The sequence below is a fragment of the Hyperoodon ampullatus genome, assembly GCF_949752795.1.
Source record: "Hyperoodon ampullatus genome assembly, chromosome: 9".
In the NCBI taxonomy this organism is placed as follows: domain Eukaryota; kingdom Metazoa; phylum Chordata; class Mammalia; order Artiodactyla; family Ziphiidae; genus Hyperoodon; species Hyperoodon ampullatus.
The window spans coordinates 88545242-88567271 of NC_136922.1; the positions used below are offsets into that span (position 1 = coordinate 88545242).

At 52.7% G+C, this 22030-nt stretch overlaps 1 protein-coding gene across 1 annotated transcript; it reads right to left on the minus strand.

Moving 5' to 3' along the window:
- Positions 1-1054: 1054 nt before the first annotated feature.
- PLXNA4 (plexin A4) lies at positions 1055-21297 on the minus strand (the record flags this gene model as incomplete). Its single annotated transcript, XM_079711854.1, has 3 exons — positions 1055-1078; positions 2696-2878; positions 20113-21297. The coding sequence occupies 3 exons, from the start codon at positions 21295-21297 to the stop codon at positions 1055-1057; spliced, it is 1392 nt and encodes a 463-aa protein (XP_079567980.1).
- Between the last annotated feature and the right edge of the window lie 733 nt (positions 21298-22030).

The window sequence follows — 22030 nt, forward strand, 5'->3', positions numbered from 1 at the left end:
TCTGGTCTTACCTCTCAAATGTTTATGCTTCACCAGTCCCACTATAGTTCTGGAAATTAAATGTAATGTCCCAGGTGGCTGAAACAGAACTGTTCTTATATAAGCCCTCCCACCCCCCCAGAGTAAAAGATGAGAAAGGCCAGCCCACGGTTTATAAAGTCCCAAGGCTCCTGGTCAGGTGTTGCCTGTCATTGCTGGCCTGGCTGACCTCTGGGGACACTTCAAGGCAAGGCTTTGCCCACAGCCTGCCCCATGAGGGATGTCTGTGTGTGCCTGGCCTGCCCAAGCTCCCGGAGGTGTCCTCAGCCCACACTCGTGGAGATGGGCTGCACTCTCACCTCCCCTCAGGAGGTCAGCTTCCACAGGGGAGAGGGAGCCAGCCCCCATGAGTCTCTGTCCACCCTCTGACCAAGAGCACACATTTGCAAGTTGACCATCTTGGGTTTACGATGCAGCCATGGCCAAGAAACATCTTCCCCCCCGCGCCAAGAGAAAACAACTTTCTGTTCTGTTATGTGCACTGAATTTTCAAAGTTTGTTTCACCGACACCATATACCAACCAGCTCAGACAACAGCAGAAAAAAACAAAAACAAAAACAAAAACCTTCTACAGGGTCTACTTGGTCTGGCCAGAAAGTGAAGGATCCTCTGGCACCTGGTAGGAAGTTTAGGGGGTGGGCATCTTTCAGCACATTGCAGGAGGTCACCTCTCCCTTGCACTGAGATTGGGCTCAGTAGAGACAAGAGCTAAAGCACCCCAAATTTCCTTGCTTACTTATTTACCCTCAACAGTACTTATTCACCCATCAGGGCAAGCAAAGCAGGTCAAGACATTTCACTGTGTGAACTGCATATGGGAATGCTTTTGGTATTTAGACTTCGCTTTGCCAGCAAATCAAATTCCTTGACTACTAGTGAAGAATGAAGTCATATGAGCAACTAATGGAAACATCCCCGCGGTCCCTGCTCTACAGCCCGTGGACTTCCCTCCTCGATTTATACTGAGGCTTATCAGACACAATTTCAGCAAGCTTGGTTATCTGATTTCCTAGCTCACTGAAAGCTGGAAGCCGCAGACTGAGGGAGGAAGAAAGGCGCTGATGTGGACCAGCACTTCCTGGCAGCATCTGGAAGTGCTGAGTGGCACGGTACGCTAGAAGAAGAGCCGGGAAGGCTACAGCGATCAAACACAACACACCTACACCTCCCAGCCTCTTCCCTGGGCGTCCATGAACCCCGCTCAACATGTGAGTAATAATCTAAACGAGAAGGTCAAGGCAGCAAGAAAACATTCAATTGTGTTTAATATATTCTTCACAGAAGGCAGACCATAAAATGTAATTCTTAAAGCTATATGGTTGATGGTTAAATTATTTGTTAACTTGACTCAGAAGGCAGCACACTACGATGAGGTGGGCAATCCCAGATGCGTGGCGTGTTGCCGGCATCACCCTTGCAGCGTGCCATGGCGTTTCCCCAACATATGTTTCTTCTTCCAGCTGCTATGCATGTAACTGCTCCACACACATTCCCAACCCCCACACACTCTGCCCCCCACCGCTCCCCCTCCAGCCCCACTGCCTGTTCCACAGAGACGTCCACTCTAAAGAAAAAAACAACTGCTGAAATGGGCTGTCACACAGGAGGATGGGAGAACAGGCACAGTCCCTAGATTTGCAGAGAGCCTTTCCCCTTGACCATCAAGCTAACACCCACAAATACAGCAAAGAGAAAAGCAGACATCAAAATTCAGTCTCAGATCTGGCAGTGCTGCTTTATCCATCTGAATCACACAATGTCCAGTTAATTCCAAGGGAAGCCTAATTAAAACAAGCAGGATCTCCACATGGAGTCATCAATATTTCTCAGGGAAAAGACTCAAGTACGATGATCAGCCAACAGAAAACAGGACCTACTGCCTAGAGTCTTAGAAAGGCTTTTAATCCAAGCAAGGAGGGCACCCTACGGGGCCAGCACCAACTCACTGAGATGAGAACCCAAGCAGAGGTGGACAATAGTTCTAGATAGATAGGGGCCCCCAACACGGCGGATGGGCCAAGGCCACCCAGTGCCCCTGAAGCCAGCAAGCTTCTGAAGAACGAGGAGGAAAACTCACGTCCCCAGATCACGCGGTTCTACTCCCCCTAGGGCAGTTCTGTGCCCCCAAAACATCCAGGGTTTCCCCGTCCCACGACTTGGCTCTTAGCCCTAACAGCAACTCCAGCAGGTACTACATTTTCCTCTGTCGGTTTCCCTGAATGGAGTCCAGATGGATGCACCAGCCAGAAGCGCTGAAGCAGGAGGAACAGGCATATCCCTTGCCCCTGTCCATCCTCCACAACCACCCAGGCCTCATAAAGCTATTGCCTTGGGGCATAAGCCCAAGTTGGACAGAATACACCGTATTCAGAATGGCCCAGCAACCTGGAGACGCACACCTCTCAGGAGAACACCAGCCCAACGGAAGAGATGGATCCACACACTCACCCACTGTGAGTCCCACAACAACCCTGCATGTGAAGGCACAGAAAGGACAAGAGTATCATTGATGACCTCAACAGCAACACAGCTCCTTAGCTCAAACCTGTATCATTGCCAACCAGGTCCAAGGTAGTAAAAGAATGCAAGAGAACATCCATCCTGGCGGGGACAGGCTGTCTCCACAAGAACCAAAATGACTACACCTTGTCCTACCTTCTTCAGCTTGCCACTTTTGGTGCCCACGAAGGCCAGAGAATGATTCTTGTAGACGTATGCGATGACAGAAGTCATGCGGTCCCTGTCCTCCGTGAAGACGGGGATGCCACGCACCATCTCAGACACGCCCAGGGGGGCGTTCATATCCAGGCCACAGAAGTTGTCATCGATGGTTAAGAGCTGAAAAGGAAGAAGGAGAAAAATGAGAAGCGAGCACCAGGGCAATGGGTGGAGGTACTGAGTCAGAGAACTCTGGAGCTAGAAGAATCCCTACAGATGGATCGTCTGTTATAAATCCCTCCTTTATTACATGAAAAACTCAGCTCCAGAGAAACTAGGTAACCCGTCAACAGTCATCTAAGTAGGTTGCAGGACCATGGCAAAAAGTCACAGATCCCTGGAGTCTCTTTACACTATACGCCGTGGTCTCCCTGCCCTCCTCCAACCCCTCCAGGCACCACCTTGGTAGCTTAGATGGCCCATCATCACCATCCCTTGGGAAAGCACTGGGCCAGCACCCATGCGCATGGGCTCCAGACAGCCTTACTGGGGAGCGAGAGCGGCGAGGTCTCCACATCTACACACTTACTGTTGAGCAGACACACAGACGAGGACTCGAACGTGTGGAACAGAGAACTAAGAATGTTAACACGTGTGCGACAACACCATGGCAGAGACACGTACAGACAATCGGTCGGGGAAAGGAGGAATGGGAGGAGTGGAAGGTTTGTGGATGAACTCAGCAGGCCACAGGTGCCTCCCTGTGTCCCATTTCAGTCTCTCTGCTTCTTTTAGAACACGGCGAAGGAGGGCAGGCAGCCTGACCTTGTCATACCTTCACCAGCATTTCCATGGAACCCCAGTCCCACAAGATCTTCTACCATAAATGGGCTCCTTGGGCCAATCATTTTGGGAAATGTACTGAAACGCAGTAAGACATTCCTAATTGTAAGACATTCTTAATTGTTACAAGAAGGGTCTGTAAAGTCTTTTTAGGAAGAAATATGTTTAAAATTCTCTCAGCATTTTATTCCCTAAACCACTTTTTTGACCGGAACACCTCTTAGCATCCCTTAAAGAGACTATTTTCCCAGGTACCCTGTGGGACACACTGACCCAACTCTTGCTTCTGACTCTGGGAGAATTTCAGGAGTCAGGGAAGAAGCAAGAAAAACCTTTGGCCCATTTCCCTGTCCCCCCGCCAAGTGTTTTAGCTGAAATTCTCCCAGTTTTATTCCAGGCTCCCGGACCCCCATGTAAGCAGAGGGTCACAGCTAGGGAGTCCTACTAGGGAGTGTAGAAGACCTTGACAGTGGCTGGTGAGGGGTCTCCAGAGACCTCCACTGAGCAGCTTTGGGTTGGCACAGATCTCCCCGAGGTGCTAGGATCCTGCACTGGATTTCCCCTTTTTTCTCAGAAGAACTGTGTGCTCTGAGAAGACTCATTCCATCTCCCTGTGCTTTTATTTTCCACTCTATAAAGATGAAGGAAACAACCTCTGCCTTTTGATGAGCTTCCATAAAGCCTATAGAGTTCATGCCTGTAAACGTCTTAGGACCTTGCAGAGAAAAGAGTGAAATAAAATACAAGGTGTCATTTTTTAAAGGCTTCAATCCAGCCAAAGGAAGAGGCATCTGGAGAACCAGCAGGCAGGCTCTTGCCAGCGGAGCTGCGTGCAAACGGCCAACGCTGCGCTTTCCAGGGATGCGGGGGTTCCCTCAGCTCTCGCCCAGCAGTGCTGTCCATCTCAGGGAAGACAATGTGCTGAGCACCGACACCCTCCCTCTCATTGTGGTGGGAGCAGCCAGGGCAGGGAGGGAGAGAGCATGGGCGGGCTCGGCAGGCCACGTGCAGAGCAGACGACTGCGCCACGCTGGCATTGCCTCTGGCCTCTATTGCAGGGTCTGGCCCAACAGCCCAGACCAAACGCACCCCACCCCTTCAAAAACAACTATAGGAGTCAAAGGTGGGAGGAAGCTTTCAAGGTCTACTCTGATCTTTATGGTTCTTTCCTAAAATGAGGAAATGGGGGCAGGGGGAGACAGAGTGGAGAGAGAAAGAGACGGACAGAAGAGAGGAAGGAAAAATCCAGATAAAGGGCTGACAGTGTTTTCGCCCTGCTGGACGTAACTGCCGTGACCTGCCAAGCATTCAGAGGGCAGCTTAGGAATCTTCATGGCCTTGCATGTTCCTGCCTCTGGTTCAGAAGGAGTCCTCATCCTGGACTTTCTAGGCCCTGAACTGTGCTGCTGGGACTTCTGCCATTAGCAAAAGGACCTCACCCATTACAACCCATTTCCCAAGTAGGTGAGACCGAATGATTGTCTGCTCCGCACAAGGGGATACTGAGGCAGGGAGCGAGGCCGTCCATGCTTCCCACCGACCCTGGCACAAATACACGCCTCATTGACCTGATAAGGCTAGGCCGCTCAGCCCCCCGAAACTACATTTCTGAGTGGTCAGTTTCCAAATACCATTCTTCTTTGCTGGGCAGAACACGAGATAAAAACCAACCACGTACAAAAAGAGAGTGTGCATTCAGCCAGCTGCCACGTTAAATCCCTGCTTGCTCAGAGGCAGAAAGTCAGGGACTTGCAAGTCTCTGCCACTGCGGCATCTTGCATGTCAAGGGGCCAAGTGAGGACAGCTCAGCCTGGTGGCCTGGCAGCTAGGACTCTGCTGGTTTCAGCTCATGACAGCTCCCTGCGGCCCCATCAGGAGGCAGGTCTCGGGCTCCTCACCTGTACCTGACAGGTACACCCCGCATTGCCTACCTCGTGGTATTGTCATCAGGCTCAGATGAGGCAAAGGGGACAACTGGGGCTCCTACCGTGGCGCCGAGATTCCAGGGACGATGGCTTCTCGCCCAGGCTCACCTGTGCCTCGATTCCTCCCTCTGAGCGGGGCCCCAGGTGATGAAGGGGTGATGGAGGCCTTTGACCAGGAGCAGCCCGGGTCTGCATGGATGCTGAGGCCCCCTGGCTATGGCGTGGGGTGGGAAGGCGCTTGCTCCCCGTTTCCTCAAAGCGGGGGTGATAGGGGAGGGAGTTTTAACATTGAAGTCGGGGGAAAGCACAGGTCTCGCGTTCACGGGCAGCTGAGCTGCTTCCCGGCCGCACATCTTGGCACAAGCTGCTCCTGTCCTCTGGGCCTCACCTTCCTTGATGGTAAAATAGCAAGACGGGCCCATCCCGAGGCCTAGGTGAGATATCAGGTGTGAAGACACGGGCTAAACTGGAGAGCCCTTCATTAAGGTAAGGTGGGATTTCATGTTAATTTTTTTAATGGAAATCCTGCCCAGAACAGAAGTAGGATGGCGGCAGGGAGTGGCCCTTGCACGGCCCCCGGCCAGAACACAGCTCTCTAAGGACACCACCCGCTGAGTCTGAGCTGAAGCCACACAGTAATAACCGCACTGGGAGCAGAGGAGAGGGGAGGGAGAGTCCCGCAGGGCCCGCAGACCTCGGGGGCTGGGGTGTAGGGAGCAGATGCCAGGCCCCTGGAAGGGAAGGCTGATGGGCGAAAGCCTTCCACGGGTAAGGGTTGGTGCAGATCCCTGAGCACCCTGGGCAACGGGGGAGGGAGCCTCTGCTCTGGCCCTGGCCGAGCCCTCCCCTGGGCCCCTTAATGGCCAGATGAGAGAGGCAGCCAGAGGAGCCAGGAAGGGACTGGGCTCCGCTGTAAGCAGGGGCCCAGCAGGCCTGCAGGCCCAGATTGCACCTCTCCCCTGCCACTCCACAAATACCCACGGATGAGCTATGGCCACCGCTACAGCGCTTACTCATTCGACAGCAGCTTCATTCTTACCAAAGAAAGAAATTAGGGTCTGCTGCATGGGAATATATGTGGTAGGCAACCCCGTGAATAGACCTCAAGGCCTTAGACAGGGCCACACCCTCTGGGGTCCCTTCTGCCTCATCAGGAAGATACCAAATCTGCTTTCCGTAAATGTCCTCATGGGGTACCTGGCTTATAAATTAAGATTGGTGATCCACTGGATTCCAGGGACCAAGAGCTCAAGGATGGGACTGTGTTTTACCCATGTTTGTATCCTTAGCTTGGTTCCTGGTTCACAGTAGGTTAAGACATATACATTAAATGGATAATGGATGGATGGATGGATGGATGACTAAATAAAGGCTTGAGTCTCACAGTGGCTGGCACTGTGGAACTAGAGTCAGAATGCCTAGGTTTGAATTCTGCTCCACCATTTAATGCTGTGTGACCTTGGGCAAGGTATTTAACTTCTCTGTGCCCCAGTTTATCATGGGTAGTATAGGGATAATAATAATAGCATATACTTCCTGGTGCTGTGGTGAAGATCAAATGAAGATCAAATGACTAACACAATTAGAACAATGTCTGGCACTTAGTAAGTGCTAAGAGAGTGTTAGCTCTTATTACTGTTGGTCAACCTTAGACAACTCAGATAACTTTTGTGAGTCTTAGCGTCTTTGGGGAAATTCATGATATCCACCTGTAGAGGTGTGATCAAGATTAAAGGGGTTAATGTTATCAAGATGAAATAGCAAAGGTGGTGCTTCCTAAAGATCTGTCAGGCCCATGAGGCTGAATGAAGGAGCAGAGATACAGTCTTAAGATCCAGAAGAGTTGTGCTACTCATCAGAAATGCGAATTCTCAGGCCCCACCCCAGATCTACTGGATCAGAAACTCTGGATGTGGGGCTCAGAGATCTGTATCTTAACCCCTTCCCAGTGCTTTAGTAAGAAGCACCCTCCTAGATCACCATAGGCGTCCCTTCCTTGCTGAGGGTGCCATAGACCGGCCCAGGAGAGAACGGCACGTGACAAGCATAAACACTGGAACAGGACCCACTGGACCTGGAGGGAGGGGCCCACGGCAGCCCCCCCGAGCCGAGCAGCCGTGGTGGAGGTGGCGTGGGGAGCCGGAGCTGACACTCCAGATTACAATCTCACAGCTCACCGTGTTTCCCTCGCGGCAAAGGTTACCATGCAATTACGTGTCGCTACATTCAAATGACAGAGCAGTTACGGTTACTTTACCAATTACAGGGAAATTGCTCCCACTCTGCAGAGACTGGCACTCTGAAAAGCTCTATCATCTCCACGGAAAGGGGATTTTAAATGCTGCCAGCATCCTTCCTCCGCAGTCTCCCCAGGCTCCAGGGCAGAGCTGCAAAGCAGCCACCCAAGGGCCCCCGCAGTGTCTGGTGGTCTCTGTGGAGACCCTCTGAGAAGGGCTGAAGAAGGGGGCAGACCTGGGAGACAATGAGGGCATCACCCTCCGACCCTGTGCCCCACCATCAACCTGACACCTGTGCCAACCCATCCTGTAGGCCTTGGGTGATGAGGTGCGGCAGGAACCCGATTCTGCGGTCACTCCTCCTCCGATCTAGCGCGGCCCCCAGCCTGGCTCCTGACGCACCTGCCTTGCCAGGTGGAGCTGGTTTAGCCCTGCCCTTCATTGCCCCACCTTTGCAGAAACCCCACATTGAGTCCTTATTATGGAAAGATCAGAACTAGGCCAGAGCTCAGTGGTCCAAAAGCAGTGCTAATGAGGTAAAGGTCACCAGGTCCATCCCCCTGTGGGCCAATTAGCTCAGCTCTGGGACCCGGTCTCTTCCATAGCCATAGGCTGCCCCTCTCATCCACGGCATCCACTGTTTGCAAATATCCCAAACTGATCCAGAGGAGGCTAACCAGATGAGTCTGCAGGGATGGACAAATGCAGCCGACTCCTCCAACTGGGGATGCAGCTGCCGACTGCTCTGGGCCGGCAGCTGCAGTCTCTGAGCCCAGGATGGAAAATACAGTCAGACCTGGTCCTCCCATTGCTCACGGGTAGCTCCTGAAGAGAGAGGAGTCCTTCCATCTGGGAGCAAACCGGCTCTCCAGCCCTCCCTGAAGGCAAAAGTAGCATCCAGCCTCATGCAGAGGAGTCCTGAGCACCCCTGCGCCCACCCCCAAAGCTGGGAGGCCAGACCATTATGGGGGGAGAAGGCATCAGAGACCTTCTAAGCTCACCCACTGTGGGGCCTTCAGTTGGGCCTTTTTCATCAAACTTTTGGTCTCTTAGGCTACTGGAACTCCCTGTTTCCATTAGGGGAAACTGAAGCACTAAATAAAGACAACGCTATTTACTCTTCTTCATTTATTACTTTGCTTAAGAATGTTTAGAAGGACCTACTAGGTACCAAGCACCAGGTGAGGACCCAACAGTATAAAGATGAAAACATCTCTGTTTCTGCCCCTTTCTCAGTGAGGGAGACAGACCGGGTCCATGACTAGACGAGGCCATGTATGCCCAGCTTCAGTTATGCACCTGGCGCTGTGGGGACAGAGGGCAGGGCCACAACTGCCGCGGGGAGCAGCAGGGTTTCGAGGAAGAAGTGACACTGGGGCTCAATTCTGGGTTCTCTGTCCAGGACAGTGCATGGCCAAGCTTTCACATATTGTGCCATTTCAGAGGAAAATGACTCAAGATCTTAGAATTCAATAGCCCCATTTTACAGAACGGAAAAACTGAGGATTAGAGAGTGAAATGACCCCTCATGATCTATCACATTCCCAGACTAGATGGAAAAACTGGCATTACATGGAGGCTTCCTCCAGGTTGCTAGAGGGTGGCCCCAAAGGAACCGATTCCAGGATCAGGGAACCTACTGTCAGGATGAGAGGCTGCTCTGGGACAGTGCTTGCTTCCTTTTCTGCTGTCCAGGATGAGCCCTCCACCCTTCTGTGATCTCTGGGAGGAACTACCTCTCCCATCCCGAGGAGGCCCTTGGCTAGTCATCAGAGTGGGCTTCCTCCTTTCCTGGGCTGACCTATCCCAAAGGAAAGTGAGAGCTGAAGTTTAGAAAAGAAATACAAGTTAGGAGAAAAAGAAGGTGGAAGCCCATGAGGTGCCTGCTGATGTGGAAAAGAAAATGTCTTTAGATTCATGCTCAGCAGTCCTTAGATTCATGTCCCAAACATCTTCCCACTAATTAATTACACTTCACACACACACACACACACACACACACACACACACACACACACACCGGGAGCTGACCAGAGCAGACCTCCACAGTGAATTACGCATGTGGGATTTCTTTATAAAGGGAGATATTGATCAGGTAAGTGTAGTAGCTCATGTCTACATACAGACCCCAGCTGTAAATCTCTGCAGTACAGGAAGATAATGATCTCCCACTTATTGGGGCCAGATCTCAAATAGAACCGCTGACCCCAAGGTGTTCATCAACGCACCAGGGTCTGATGCCCACTGTGTATGACTCTGTGTGCCGTCTGACGGCAGGACAGGAGGGAAGCAGAGAGATCCCTCAGGGAGGTAGGAACCTCGTGGGGAGGCCCTGGTTGGCTTAAGGTTATTCTCATCAGAAAGCCTGTTACTCCATAAAATGTCCCACGTGCCTGAGTGCTCATTTCTGTAACAGAGAAAGAGATCCAAAAACTTCGACGATACCACCCTCTGACTGCTTTACTGTTCTGCATAAACTTTCCTCTCGCTCTTATGATTTCTAACCTTCCCCGAAGCTCTGCCCATGGCCCGTGCTGAGCCCAGGTGGTCGAACTCTCTTCCAAGATGGAGAAGCCCCGACAGAGGTGAAGGTCGGCCCTACACCTCGGCTGTGAGCCCAGACGTCAGGAAAGGAGCGGGAAGGAGGCCTCCTCCACTTAATCATTAATGCATTATCTCAGAACAGTTCTTTAGTGTGTCTTTTTCAATGAGACTGTAGGGGGAATGAATGTGCAGAGACAGAGAGGGGAAGCCAGCAAACCACAGCCACAGTAACCTAGTTAGACCAACATGTTATTGAAGGGGCTTCATGAAAAGTGTCTTGGGGTTGGAGAAAGAACCCGACAAATCGCACCAAGATTCCCAAGAGCCACGTGCGCTGTTTCTAAGCAACTCAAAAGGGTGGGAACCAAAATACAGGTCACCTACGTGGTCACTCACTCATCACGATAACAACCTATCCTTCTAACAGGAAACTAATGCCACTCATGTGAGCTGTTTTCCCAAGAGAAGGGCATTAAGCCCAGCACCCTCTCTGCAGTCCAGAGTGCAACCAGTAGCGAGCCGTAGCAATGCACCGCTCCTAGGAGATGCTGAGCATAGCGGGCAAAGAGCAGCTCCAAGTCAGGATCCCAGGGACTGAACCCCTGACCTGCTCCTCATTAGCTCAGCTGCTGAGAGCCCTGCGTTCCTCCCCCTGGTAAGGAGAGAGGGCCACGACACCATGACTGGAGATACAGGCAGGCCAAGCAAAAGAATCAGGAATGAAAATCCACTAGCCCAGTTCTGCAGGTGACCTCCGTGATGGGACTAGTCCAGAAGCCAAAGCTGGGCCCCTGGAAAAGACCAGGGAAGGCCTTGGAGTGGTTCCAAGCAAAACGACAAAGCGAGAGAGGGGCATGGACATATATACACTACCAAATGTAAGGTAGATAGCTAGTGGGTAGCAGCCCCATAGCACAGGGAGATCAGCCCGGTGCTTTGTGACCACCTGGAGGGGTGGGATAGGGAGGGTGGGAGGGAGGGAGATGCAAGAGGGAAGGGATATGGGAACAGATGTATATGTATAACTGATTCACTTTGTTATAAAGCAGAAACTAATAAAAAAAAAACCCAAAAAAACCACTTGGGTGTTGTCCCTTTCCTTTTGTACCTTAAACTTCAGAGGTCCCCAGTGGCTGCCTGTCAAGGGCAAAGAAATCCCACCCAGCCCATCAATCCCACGTTCCCGCTTCTCTCCCTGTTTACTGCAGACAAGCTCAGCTGCCACCAGGACTGTAATTGGAGCAGGGAACACCACAATGATTAAGTCTGTGTGTTTTCTAGCGGGCACTGGGAAGCAGTGGTCCCGATCGCCAGGCTGAATTATGGGGTAGGTCATTCCCTTGTTAGCGGGAATAAATTTTATTAGCCCCACTCGCGTTGCTGTGCATCTTCCCCTCTTTGCTCCTCAGGCCCGAGTGTGGGTCTGGACAATGTTGCCTGCACACAGGATAAATCAGCTGAACAAATCCCATTATATTTTGGAATGCTGACAGAGACACAGTAATGACACCGAGACTGGGAAAAGATGTGGGCTTTCTTCTCCCCCGCTGATCCCGTTTCAAACACATGGACAGCATGCGGGGCCCAATCCACCAGGAAAGAAATGTAAATTGAGAGGCCGAATGGAGAACTCCGTGAGTTGTCTTTTTTCCTGCCCTCCACTAACTTTGTTAATGAAATGAAGCAAGTGCCATGCGCCAACGTGTAGTCATTCCCTTCTGCCTTATAAAAACTAAGGGGCACATGAAGGTGACAGCAGGGAGGATCTGGCTGGAAATGTATCCTCTCCTTCAAAGGCCTTAACTTAGCATTCATAACACGTGCTGGATGGCAGGGAAGGCGAATGGGGCACGCTCCAGGCCTGGGATTCTGAACACAACATCTGGGTTAGGCACAGCCCAAATCTCTCAAAAGCAGGTACTGGTGGAGAAAAAATATCAGTATGAAATCACAGCAATATTATTAAGTCTCCTTCTGTCTCATCAGGTGGTTACTGTAACCAAAGGAGACTACACTGATGATGCTATGAGATGTTTCGTGTTCTACAAATATAAGGTGCTCGGTGACTATCATCATTTATTCATGTCTCTCTGTATTTCTCTTTCCCTAGGAGTCTCAGCAGACTTTATTAAAGGGATATTGTTTTATCACCTCCTTCTAGAAGGTGAAATGTATAATTTAAAGCAAAAAGGAAAACCGCTCACCAGCTCAGTGATCTCTCACGAGCTGGACCTGGCTGAGACCCAGAGGCCCAAGCTCCCAGGCCAGCATCCCGGCCAAGACGCCACCCTGTGAGGATGACGGGAATTGAAGGAAAGGCCCAGAAATGCAGATCTGGATGGATAAGTCAGGTCAGTCTGTGTGCTGACTGAATGAGAGGCCTGGTTGCCAATCTGGGCTGGGCTGTCACACACCATCTGTGTGTGTGTGTGTGTGTGTGTGTGCGCGTGTGTGTACACGGGAGAGAAATCTCTGTGTGTTAGCTGCTGTGTGTAGTGTGGAGGTGTGAGGGAGGATACATCACAGAAAGAGGGAGCCTCAGGGATGACTGTGCCCAGAGTGTGAGTGGAAGTGAGAGAGTGAAACACAGCAGAGAGAGCGACAGACACACAGAAACGATGGGGAACAGACACCGTGAGAAAGTGATTCATATATCCAGAGCAGAAAGGATGCGTGTGAACACGTGGGTGTGTGTATAGGGGTGCATGCCTCTGTGCAGGGCTTCATGAAGTCGTTCTCTCAGTGTTAGGACATGGCATTGCCGGCCTCACATCCTAACCACTGCTCGGTAAACCCCGCCCTGAGGTCGTGGCAGCTGTCTGTGTTAACTGTCTGCAGATGTGATTCCTGGGTCTCGTCACCCTCCCTGTTGGCCCAATGGGCTCCAGGGTGGTGTCCTGGGAGGTCATGCCCAGCCTAGGAGGCCAGCCTCAAGCCCCTTCCTCTCATCAGGCCCAGCATATCACCCAGGGCTCAGCCACCATCCTGGCCCCCAAAGCACCACGTGTACCTGGCTGAGATGCAACTTTAATTGCAAATTCTGCTGGCCAAAGAGAAAGAGGTGGGTGTCCTTTTCACCTGAATACCTGGAACAGGAGCCATCTCAAGGGGAGGGGGGGAAACTTGAATAAAGACAGGGTCTGTGATATGGCAGCACCTCCCAACCCACTGCTAAAACACAAGTCTGGAGTACGGGGTCAATGGGCTGTGAGGGGTGAGGGGTGAGGGCTTGGGCTGATGTGGAAGGAGATATGTGATGTGTGCTGTCACTGGGACTTGAGTGTGGTGTATGCGGTGCATGTTTAATGGCCCCCGTGTGTGTGTATGTGTGTGTGTGTGTGCATGCGCGTGTGTGCGAAGTGAACTGGAGTTGGGGAAGGAGGGATGGGGGAGACAGGAGCAGAAGTTCCTGGTCTGAGGACTGCCGCTGAGCAGAAAGAGAAAGGCCTGCCTCGCGCCACAAACAACAGGACATACCCATCCAGTCAGAGCTGCACTTCCTGCTGACAGGAAAAGAAAACAGCCCGAGCAGACGGGCAGAAACCGGCACCCGGAGCCTGGGGTGGCTGCCTGGCCATTCCGGATACGCACTCTGGTGGAGTTTCAGGATCCCAGGCGCCAGACCGAACGGCGTGACCGTCCAGGCTGGGCTGGGAGGCCAGCCCGCGTCCAGGGGGTGACCCTGTCTCCTCCCAGGGCTGCCCTGCCGGAGAGCAATGGATATGAACCACAGCAACAGCACACACAAACGGGGTTCTCCTTTCCCACTCGCCGCTGCTGGATATGAAGCGAAGCTTGGGGTTGAAAGTAAAAAGCTCGGTCCCAGGTGCCTCTGTGAACCTTGCGAGACTGAGCAGGGCTGGTGAGTAAACCCTGAACTCAGGCAGGCACCTGCTCTGGCAATGGCTCTCAGTCAGGGGCTTCTGGAAATGTGAGGGGTTTCCTAGTCCCCGCAGTGACTGCAGAGTCCAGTCCCATTGGCACTTAGTGCTGCAGGGCCCAGCAAGGCAAACGCCCTGCAATGCCAGACGGCTCTGCGCCGTGCATCATCCCAGCCCAGGTACCACCTCTGCGTCATGGAGAAACACCAGCGGGAAGAGCACCTGGCTGAGAATTAGGATGCAAAGAAGGCTCTAGTCCACCAGCTACATTACCTTCATTGAAATACTTGACTTTTCCGTTCCTCCATCTCCTCAACTGGACAGGATGTCTGCCTTTCCTATTATCCCGAGAACTGCTGAGAGAAGAGGAGACGATGAAGCCCTTTGTAAACTGTCAGGCGCCACACGGACTCCCCAGGGGGACTGTCGGGCGGCTCGGAGGCCACCACTCTCTGCCCCCGCTACTGACGCTAGACAGGTGTGAGGCGGTCACGCCGGTGACAGTCTCCGCCCCACGGACCGACATCTTCTAAGTTCCGCTCCACGCACCGGACATCTTCTACGTTCCGCCCCACGCACCGACGTCTTCTAAGTTCCGCCCCACGCACCGGACATCTTCTAAGTTCCGCCCCACGCACCGGACATCTTCTAAGTTCCGCCCCACGCACCGACGTCTTCTAAGTTCCGTCTCACGCACCGACATCTTCTAAGTTCCGCCCCACGCACCGGACATCTTCTAAGTTCCGCCCCACGCACCGGACATCTTCTAAGTTCCGCCCCACGCACCGACGTCTTCTAAGTTCCGCCCCACGCACCGGACATCTTCTAAGTTCCGCCCCACGCACCGACGTCTTCTAAGTTCCGCCCCACGCACCGACGTCTTCTAAGTTCCGCCCCACGCACCGACATCTTCTAAGTTCCGCCCCACGGACCGACGTCTTCTAAGTTCTAAGTTCGAGTCTTGAGGGGGCGAATAAGCAGCTGATTTTTGCTCATCCAGGCTTCTCAGCACTAAAGCTGATGCTGCCTGACTCCTACATCCATTTCTCAACTGGTTCCAAACTTAGGGAAGACTTAAGTGGCATGAGTGACAGTCACTCTCATGGCCACAGCCCTCGTTCCCGACACACAGGCTGTAATGACCCGCTTGGATGCGTCTCTCTCCTGGACTCCTAGGCTCCTGGAGACTGATGCCATGTCATGATTCTTGGCACCAACCAGGAGAGGGTACATTGCCAAGGGCCTAATGAGAGTTTCATCCATTCATTAACTCATTTGGAGGCAGAAGGGCTAGTGTCCCGTGAGGTGACCCCAAAGACTGAAGAAAGGGTGAGGAGATATAGATAGCCGTGCCCGGGGGCCTCCAGGACACCGGCCCTCTCGGCCCGCATAGAACACAAGAGCCTTGGGCCTCAACAGCACAGCCTCCAGCCCAGCAGTCCCACTGCAGGTCAGGAGTGTCGGGGCTCCCAGAAAGGGGCTGAGAGCTGTCGCCTTGGCCTGCTCAGGGCCGTGGCACATGACAAGAGCCTCAGGCTATGAGCTCCTTGTCTCAATTGTCACTGATCTGCAGACAGAGGGTTTGGGGACCCCAGAGAGCAGCCTTCCAAGACACCAAAGATAGAGACCACCTCAGGGTTGAGCAGCAGAAACAAAGAAATTACATCATTATCCTTAACCCCGCCCCTGGATGCTCACCAGCAAAAGGCCTTAGGGTGATCTACAGCCTCCCAAGTCCTAAGACACACTTGGAGGAGCCCTGGCTGATCCCTCTAGGACCCTCCTTCTGCACAGGCCCTCCTGAGGTCCTTAGAGTAATTTTTCAGACGCCAGCCTGTTTGTTCTTGGATACCTCTTTCCATCCAAGCTGGGAAAAAACAGGACACAAGAAAGAATGGTAGGGCTTCCCTGGTGGCGCAGTGGTTGAGAGTCTGCCTGCCGCTGCAGGGGACACGGGTTCGTGCCCCGGTCCGGGAAGATCCCACATGCCGCGGAGCAGCTGGGCCCGTGAGCCATGGCCGCTGAGCCTGCGCGTCCGGAGCCTGTGCTCCGCAACGGGAGAGGCCACAACAGTGAGAGGCCCGCGTACCGCAAAAAAAAAAAAAAAAAAAAAGAAAGAATGGGCCAGAAGGCAAAACTGTAAGTTGCTTCCATCCCTCCCCCTCCCCCAAGCACCAGCAAACACCTGGGCTGCTTCCCCAGCCTCTACACCCAACGCCCACTCCAGGATTTTCGTTTGCAACATGCGCTGACTTTCACAGGGACACAGTCCCAAGAGGAGGACACTCCCGGCCGGCTGGCCCTTATCTGTGATAGGGGCTCAGCCAGCCTCTCTGGTTCTCCTGGAATAGAGACAACAGGTTGCTCCCTGGGGGCCTGCAGATCAAGGCTCCAGCTTCCCAGCCCTAAGCTTCTCCCCCCAGCTGGTCACCAGGCTATGGGCCACCACGTGGCTCCACCAACGCCCCATGCATGGCAGGCTCCGACCCCATTTTCCCTGAACACAGCCAAACACAGCTGGGACCTGGGGAGGGGGTGGAGCCTCAGGGCTCATACTACTACCTGCTCTGAGTCCTGGAGGCATGAGTTCAGGGGAAGGAATGTGAATCCCAGGAAATGAAGAGACCAGAAAAGCCTGAAGAGCACCATGGAACAAGCATTCTAGCTTAGGAAATTAGGACAACAGGAGCACAATAAAAATGAGTCACTGGGCAAAAGGTACAAAATACCGGTTATAAAGTAAGTCCTGGAGATGTAATGTACAGCATGGTGACATAGTGGATAATACTGTATTGTATATTTGAAAGTTGCTAAGGGAGTAGATCTCGAAAGTTCCCATCATAAGAAAAAGAATGTGTTACTATGTATGGTGATGGATGTTAACTATAGACTCTTCTGGTGATCATTTTGCAATATATACAAATATTGAACCATTATGCCGTACACCTGAAACTAATACAGTGTTACATGTCAATTATATCTCAGTTTTAAAATGAACCACTTTTCAAGCTCTTTGAGTTGTAACTATGACAAAACCCACAAGGGACACCCAACCTTACAAAAAACAAGCCCTCAAGTCAGCCTCCTGCGGCTGAAACGCCGCAGGACAGAGGCCATCTGAGAACTGGTTCCCCTTCCCAGGCCTCAAGGGAATCCTGGACTCAGAGGCAAAAAAGAACTCTAGAATTCATCTCATCCCTCCCTGCCTCAAGGTAAGAAGGCAAGAAGGAAAGGAATCCAACGGCCTTGTGAATGAATGAGTGCAGGAAAAGCTGGGTTTGCAAACTCTGTGCCTGTGAGGTCTCCTCAACGGGGACACTCAGGAGCCTGGCCTGCGTGGTCTGAGCTGAGGCCAAAAGAACCGTAGCCAAGCCCCAGAGCAAACTAACTCGAGTATGGGCTGAATCAAAGGAAACTGATACTGTGCATTAAAAGCTGGTGTGGCCTTTTAGACGGGCTGGGGAGACAGCCCCAGCCCTGTGCGGAGTTCCTGGCCTCCTCCTTTCTGCTCTCAGCCCTGAACTTGCCTCGAACTTGAAAAGGCTAATTAAAGCCCAAAGAAAAATCAAAAGCTTGTTATCTGGCTCCATTACTCCCAGTCCTGGCATTAGCCTGTCTTGCAAAGCTGCCTTCCCTCTGTTCTCTCCAAGGCCGCCAGGCGGATGTTAGGACCTGCAGCTCTGCAGGCTCCCGTGATGAACTTTGCTTTTTGTACTGTGGCAGGGAGCAAGGGCGAGACAAATGCTTGCCCGTGGGCAGCCAGGCTGATCTCCGCAGCTGATTTTACTCCCAAAAGCATTGCCCAAAAAGACAGGATTGGAGAAAGTTTTCTGCAGCAAAAATAGCCAACCCCTCTGATCTCAAAAGAACTAGCTGTTTAGTAAGCACACAGCAGAAACTTGCTATTTTCTAACACAGGTGTATATATGAGTGCTTGTGAGGGTATTTCTTGTGTACGTGCACATGCCTGTGTGTAGGAGTGTGTATGTATGTGCATGTGTGCAAGCGTGGTGGCGAGAGGCAAGGCGGGGGGTGGTTCTCTTCAAATGCGGTCTCTGCTATTCACTCACAAACTCTGTGACCGGGGGCAACTCATTCAAGTTGTTGGGCCTCAGAATGAAGGTACAGACCAAGGGATCTCTGGGCACCTTCCCCATGCCAACACTCTTAGGGCATCTCCCCAGGGACCTACGTCTGAGTGTGTAATATACATACACAAAGCACAGCTCCTGGCCCGTCACTCACCGCCTTCATGTGGGAGCAGTCCATGACCCCCCAGTTCATAAACTAGTCCCATAGACTCTCTTGAGTGGATCACCTACTGCCCAAACCGAACCGAAGTCTCCAAAAGATATGTCACCTGCTAGGGCTCAGCACATACAGGGGACTCCCCTCAGTTCTCTGACCTGGCAATGATGGTCAACGTGTTGCTTCCTTCTTTGGTGCGTGGTGCCTCTCCCATTTCCTTTGCGACACTAGGGGTCTCCTGGCTTTCCAGAACCCCCAAGAAGAAACGGCATCTTTTAGTATCAGCCCAGGTAACTGGAAAACTCACCACTAGAAAACAGCCTGAGCCTAAACGCTAGGGCACCAAAGAGAAACCTTGGGGCACAAGTGAGTTCCTTCTTTCTCCTCCCTCTCCCCTCCCCCTCCCCCAAACCCCACTGCGCCGAGGAATGGCCTCACTGCGTGCTGGAGGTATGGGTGCCAGTGCCCTCTGAGGTCTGCTTGGCAAGCAGCCATATTTCATGAAAAGAAACCTGCACTTCTTAAATCAATCCAAGTACATTTTCCTAATATGGAATTCCACCAAAGTTTGACTAGGAGTCAAGAATCACATCCATGCACGTGCATACGTCTACCTGATGACTAAATTGTCCTTTCTTCTCCCTACGTTAAGACTATAGGATAGACTTTCTCCAACTAGGTTCATAATTTTTCAACTGGACAATAAAAAAGAAAAAGGGAAAGGAAAGTGACACGGGGCGTAGAAGATGCCAACAGCTGAACCTTCCAAGTCACTTTAAGAATGGTTGAGAAAAAAACAACAATGAAGATGAACAGAAGTCAAGCCACAGAAAGGCAGATGCTTTTCACATTGGGTCACAAGTGAGTTATGTTGGGAGAGGCAGGAGGCTGTGTCATCCGTGGCACCGGTGGTTGCCCAGCAGTTCTGAGGTCCGGTCTGTCCCTCAGGGCCCACGGGCCCTGGGCAGGCCTCCTAAACCAACCCTTCATTCTCCCCGTCCCCTGGTTTCCTTCAGCCCTCTGTCACCCAGTACTGCTCCATGGCTGCTCTGGACACTGTGACATGTTTCTTCCATGAGACTGTGCACACAGAAGATACTTAATAAATACAGTTTTCTAAGCAAGCTTAGAAAACTGTTTTCCCCTCTATGTTCACTGGATTCTCACCCTACTTCTTCTGATCTTATTTTCCCATTTCCTAAAGATACGCAGGGGCTAAAAACGTACCTCTCCTGAAGTTCCACATCGACCCCAAATGTAAAATGACTGCCTCCCTACTCCCAGCACTGGTTTTACTCTAAGCTCTGCCTCCACCACCCATTGTTTTTATTCTAAGCTCCCAGGAGAGTGACTTGCAGCATGGTCGGTAAGAAGGTGGGTACACCTCTCAAGTCACCGCATATGACAGTGCAGCCGTCAAGAACGCCCGGTGCACGTGGCATCTATGGCACACAATTCCACCTATTCCAGCCCCTCCTCTTACAGCCAGTGAGCCAACCAGAAGAGAGAAAAGTGCTGATAGGAAATCTATATTTAGCTCCAGCTCTGACTCTTATAAGCTCAGTGCCATGGTCACAGCAGGCTTGAGCTGGTGATAATCCGAGTCCAGTGAGACCCAGAGGTGGGATATACTTGTCTCATCTACAAAATGGGACAGATGATTCACACCCCACGGAGGCCACAGCCTAGGTCTCGACACCGTGCCATCCCGGCCCACAGGCCCTCCCCGGACTCACCGCGCTGCTGCAGGGAATGTCCTTCACCTTGAGCCAGGCCAGGTCCAGCGTGCCCTCGCCCCGATAGCAGGACTGCAGCCGTTCCTTAATGCGGTCATTGATCCGCTTCAGGACGAAGATGCACAGGGCCGACTCGTCCAGGGATTTCATTTTCCGCTTCTGGCCTTTGGAGAAGACGGTGAAGAGGAGGTCGTCCTCTGGGCGAACCCCGAGGGTCCGGGCGAGCACGGCCCCAGCTTTGGACAGGTAGGCAGCCTGCAGCAGGCGGTACTCCACCCCGCCATGCTCACAGCCAATGGGCACCTCCACGTAGGAGTTGAAGGCCGTGTCCTCCTTGCAAAGTCTCACGAGCTTGGACGTATAAACCTGCTCCTTTGTGGTGGAGCCGGGGGGAGACACCATCTCAGGCTGAAGTGTCAAAAAGTAGACAAAGTTGCCGCTGCTGAAGCCATAGACGTAGTAGATATCAAAGTCGGGGATGACGGTGAAAGTGTCCGAAGGAATCTTGATCATCGAGGCCACAAACTCATCGTGGAAGACATACGCGAACATGCCATCCGCCTCTGAGTTCTTGGTCAGTTTCCGGCTGGAGATGGTGGGGAAATACTCCGGCTTCCCGTCCACGGCCGTGGCAATGAAGAGCTTGTCGTCCAGGTTGTTGTAGGAGACGATCACCCCAAAGACAGAGCCACTCTCGTTGACCCCCGACAGGTAGTGCTCCTTCTTGTGGAAAGGCTCCCCCAGCTTGAAGAGGTCCTCCAGCCTGAGCAGCTTGCAGATGCCTTGGTACAGGCTCCCGCAAGCGATCAGCCTGTTCTCCTTGTAGTCGATCAGGAGCATCTTGTTGACATTGTTGGTGGTGGTCAGGGGCTCGTTGCACGTCTGGACAATGCGGGGAGGGTAGCACTTGGGGTTGTCCTCGTCCGGCCCGGTCTGGTGGGTCACCAGGACCTTCAAGTCACTGGAGAGCTTGTAGATCCGATTGACGGCCCCCACGTAAATGTGCCCTGTCCTCTCGTCCACCACCAGGTGGTTGAAGCTCTCGGCGGGCTCCCCGCGGAACGTGACCAAAGACCGCTTCTGGGGCAGCAGGGGTGGCTGCTGGGGGAGCAGAGTGGAGGAGCCCATCCCCACCATTAGGAGGTGGGAGAGCAGGCAGGTCCAATTCCAAGGCATGGCTTTCATTTCAGAGACGCGTCCTCGGGTCACGGTCACACTCGACACAGCAGTGTCGAGGGAGGGGTGCAGGCTCCCTACGGGGAGGAAAGGAAAGACGTGATGCTGGTTGACAAAGGCAGAGGCTTAGTTTCACCCCACAGCTTGTCTGGCTGGGCCCTCAAAGCATCCTGCACACGCTGAAACAGACCTGCAGTGGGGGACGCTGGGGCCAAGGGAGCCAGTCCCCAGTGTGTGGGTATGAGTGCCCAAGCTGGGTGGCAGCAGGAGGGCACTTCAGTAATAGCACTAGTAATAAGACTAGCAACAGTAACAACAATGATAACGGTGATGATGGTGATGATGATGATGATAAACAGCCATTGCCCACAGAACGCCTGATTTTGCACCAGCCACGGTCCAGCACCTCCCAGAGACTCTCATTTCATCTTAACAAACCCTCAATGCAGAGCATCTTCCATCTGCCCCTCCAGATCTGCTCTCTACCCTTCTCCATGCCCAGGAGGCTGACCTGTATGGACTATACCTCTGCAGGCTCCTTGCCCTTGGGCCTGGTTAGGTGCAGCCAGTGGGGAGAATCAGCCGAAGCCCAGTGGGAGGGGGAGAGGCTAGGAGGAGGGGAGAGGGGCTGCAGGTCCTGTGAACCACCTCCTGCCCGCCTCCCTTTGGTCCTAGGGGAGGGAACGGGCCTCAACGTTCTCGCCCCCAAACACTGCCCTGCCTCTAAGGAGGCACGTGTCAA